The sequence below is a fragment of the Limulus polyphemus genome, unplaced genomic scaffold (genome assembly GCF_000517525.1).
Source record: "Limulus polyphemus unplaced genomic scaffold, Limulus_polyphemus-2.1.2 Scaffold2734, whole genome shotgun sequence".
In the NCBI taxonomy this organism is placed as follows: Eukaryota; Metazoa; Arthropoda; class Merostomata; order Xiphosura; family Limulidae; genus Limulus; species Limulus polyphemus.
Genome location: NW_013668344.1, coordinates 149,121 through 152,392, shown reverse-complemented (window position 1 = coordinate 152,392; position 3,272 = coordinate 149,121). Strand labels below are relative to the sequence as shown.

At 32.7% G+C, this 3,272-nt stretch overlaps 1 protein-coding gene across 1 annotated transcript in view; it reads left to right on the top strand.

The window, feature by feature from the left end:
- LOC111087844 (ATP-dependent RNA helicase DHX36-like) overlaps positions 1-1,796 on the top strand; it is a 4,209-nt gene extending 2,413 nt beyond the window's left edge. The window contains exons 2-3 of the mRNA XM_022395966.1: positions 789-1,187; positions 1,740-1,796. Of these exons, the coding sequence (XP_022251674.1) occupies positions 804-1,187; positions 1,740-1,796 (441 nt within the window). The 5' untranslated portion in view covers positions 789-803. The remainder of the gene's footprint in view (positions 1-788; positions 1,188-1,739) is intronic.
- The last annotated feature ends 1,476 nt before the right edge of the window (positions 1,797-3,272 follow it).

Here is a 3,272-nt window from a genome sequence, read left to right as displayed (position 1 = left end):
TAGTATATATAAACTGTACATTTTCTGCCTTCTTATATCAATATAGTGTTATTCTAAGCTCATCATAAATATAGTATATAAACATACTGTACATTTTCTGCCTTCTTATATCAATATAGTGTTATTCTAAGCTTATCACTTATTCTGAGTATGTGATGTTTTCACATAACGTGGTCAAGAAAGTCATTAAGTTGATTTTGTTTTAGCTGCCTTCGTTCCTTGTCATTTTATTGAAATCACATTTGTTCTGTCCATGAGGACATGGCTGTAATGCTAAACATTGTACAAGAATGTAAACAGCATTGTCATTCAATTGTAGGTCAGCTGGTATTGTAAGATTATGACCTCCCCAAATAACCAGTCACTTGGGTAGTGCTAGTAGCTATGGGTAAATCCGATGCTACCCGTGAAGTAAGGAATGTTGAATTTAAATAGTCTGGTAGATGATTTTGGTCTGATCAGTCTGAGAGAATAGTTCCAATTCAGTATATGCAACAGTTCATTGTTCGAAGCAAGTAAACACACTCAGTATTGTTCTGTAATAGATATTGTGTTGGAACTCCTGTTAATCTATCCCATTGCTCTAGAAATAACGAGTTTTACCTGGATATACCACATGAACATAAGCATATCAACTGATATACAAAAACTGTACATATGTAGCAGTTGCTGCGATGGATCTCGATGGCATTCCAAGGTTTATTGTACACTAATTATATAACTGTACCAAATTTTACAGTGACATTATTATCAATATAATTAAGTATTGATTTTTATTTTGTGTTTAGAGATCAACAATATCAATGGATCACCATCATGAGCAGCATATAAGCAATCTCTTGGAGAAAATCAGGAAAACTTCAGATTTTAAACCATCATATCATCAGTCAAAAAAGATAGGAGAATCTTCATCTACAGCATCATGTAATGATCAAGAAGATGCAATGGACTGGTTGGATTCCAGGGAAAAAAACCAAACCTGGAATCGTTATCAAGAACACCTCAAAGAAAGTTTTCGTGCAGAAGAAGAACGTCAAAAACTACACAATTCCAGTATAACTTGCATTCAGGGAGATCAAAGTTTAGATCTCAAGCTAAAAACTCAATTGTTAGAAAATATGCAAAAATCCAAGTATCAAAAGATGCTTGAATTTCGAAAAAAACTTCCTTCTTATAACATGAGGAGGGTAGGTATATTATCATTCTTATAACATGAGGAGGGTAGGTATATTATCATTCTTATAACATGAGGAGGGTAGGTATATTATCATTCTTATAACATGAGGAGGGTAGGTATATTATCATTCTTATAACATGAGGAGGGTAGGTATATTATCATTCTTATAACATGAGGAGGGTAGGTATATTATCATCATTTAATTTTGGATGATTAGATTCCGGTACTATCATACTTATTCACGAATTGCATGTTTCTTGTCCTTGTTTTTCTCAACAAACTTTTTGTAATTAGATGGATCCATAACCTATTTATATATCTTTGGTCAAATGACCAATCTGTGATTACTTTAAAATATAACTGGTAATTATGAGAACCTACAGAAATAAAAATCTTCTATAGTAAAAATAGTTCTCAGTAATCTTTTTTTTAACCTTTTATTTATCCAGTTTGTGTTGTACTTGAACTATATATGTAATAAAATAAGTATCTTTACCTTTTTTTATATTTTTATTACACTTAATTTCAAAGTAATAGTTGAAACTGTTTTATATCTGTACAGGAAATTGTTAAATTGATTGAAGGAAATCAGTCAGTTGCTGTTGAATCTCAAAGCTAGTGAAGAGTAAAACTCAATCTCAATTGATACATTACTAACCTGAGTTGTTTTTCCACATCCAGTTTCTCCACTGATCACAATGAACAGAGAAACAAGTTTAGCTACTATTATAGCATTTTTGGACTTTTATGAGAGTAAAATAGTTAGTTGGAGATATGAAATTTATCAATTAATTCAGAATTAATATTCAATGGTTGTATGTTTTCTCAACAGTTATGCGAGTTTTTAAACAATAATGCAGTTTTTTTCAGTTAGGCTCACAAACAGAAGATTTTGACAGCCTTCAGGTGTATTACACTGAATCACCCACTATAAAACCAAACACCAGTATCGCACAATGTCTACAAGAACCATTAAGGACGTCAAATTCTGGCACTCATTTGACCTTAACCATTGATAGTTATTGACCCTAAGGGAGATTAAAACATTATAATTACGTCCTGAACTTAATTACTGTAGTGAATCCAAAGAAAAACATTTGTTGGCTACATAAAGGAAGCTTTATACATAAGGGCATCACAACTAAAAATAATCCCAACTAAACTTATCATTTCTTGTCTATCCCATTTAAGACATGTAACATGTCCCCTTGTAAAACCTCATAGTTGCAGAGTAAGGGGACACTAAATTGTAACTTTTTAAAAAACCTGTATGACTATTTTATCAACAGTGACAAAATGAACCACTTTCAGATGACTATTAGCACATACTTTTCATCTCCAACAATTCCTGTACCAAAATGTCAGATATTACATCAATTATCAGAAAAATAACACTCCAAGATCTCTCCTTTTTATAGAAAATTACATAAAGAGCTTGCCAGCTCTTCAAACTTAGTAAAGAAATTAATATCTCGGGATGTGCTGGTTGAAATATAACAACCATACAACAGTGAACTCATTTTGAAGTCAAAGATTATTGGTGGAAAACTTTAAATTCCTGAAGAGTTGTTGTTGAGGTGGTTTTTATTAGTGTCCCTGAATTTCTGATTCTTTATTGATTCTTTATAAGCTATCTGGCAAAGGTGTATTAGCTATTAAATGAATCTATTTAGAAGTAAAGTGTAAAAGCTGACAGGTTTTAATATTAACATTGATATTACCATGACCACCAGCTGATATAAAGGTAGGTTATTTGAAACCCTATGTCTTCCATATATTCCAAACCCCCTCTAGTGTTATTATCAGTGGTTTGGGTATTCCTAAACATCTTGCTGTAATTTTCTAGTTTGAGTTTGTTGCACTGGTAACAACCACGATAGCAGTAGGTGTCATTCATTTGCAGCCACATTGTGTCAACTGCACTTGTCCCCCCCCCACCTCGTACTTTAGATCGTGTCCAATATGGGTTGAGGAGAAGGAGATACAGAGGTTAAAATTACTTCAGAATTCCTTCCACCACCAATTCCAAGGGATAAGATTTGGAAGGTATTCATATGGGAAGAGTACAGTTCATACTTTTTCAATCTTGCCACTT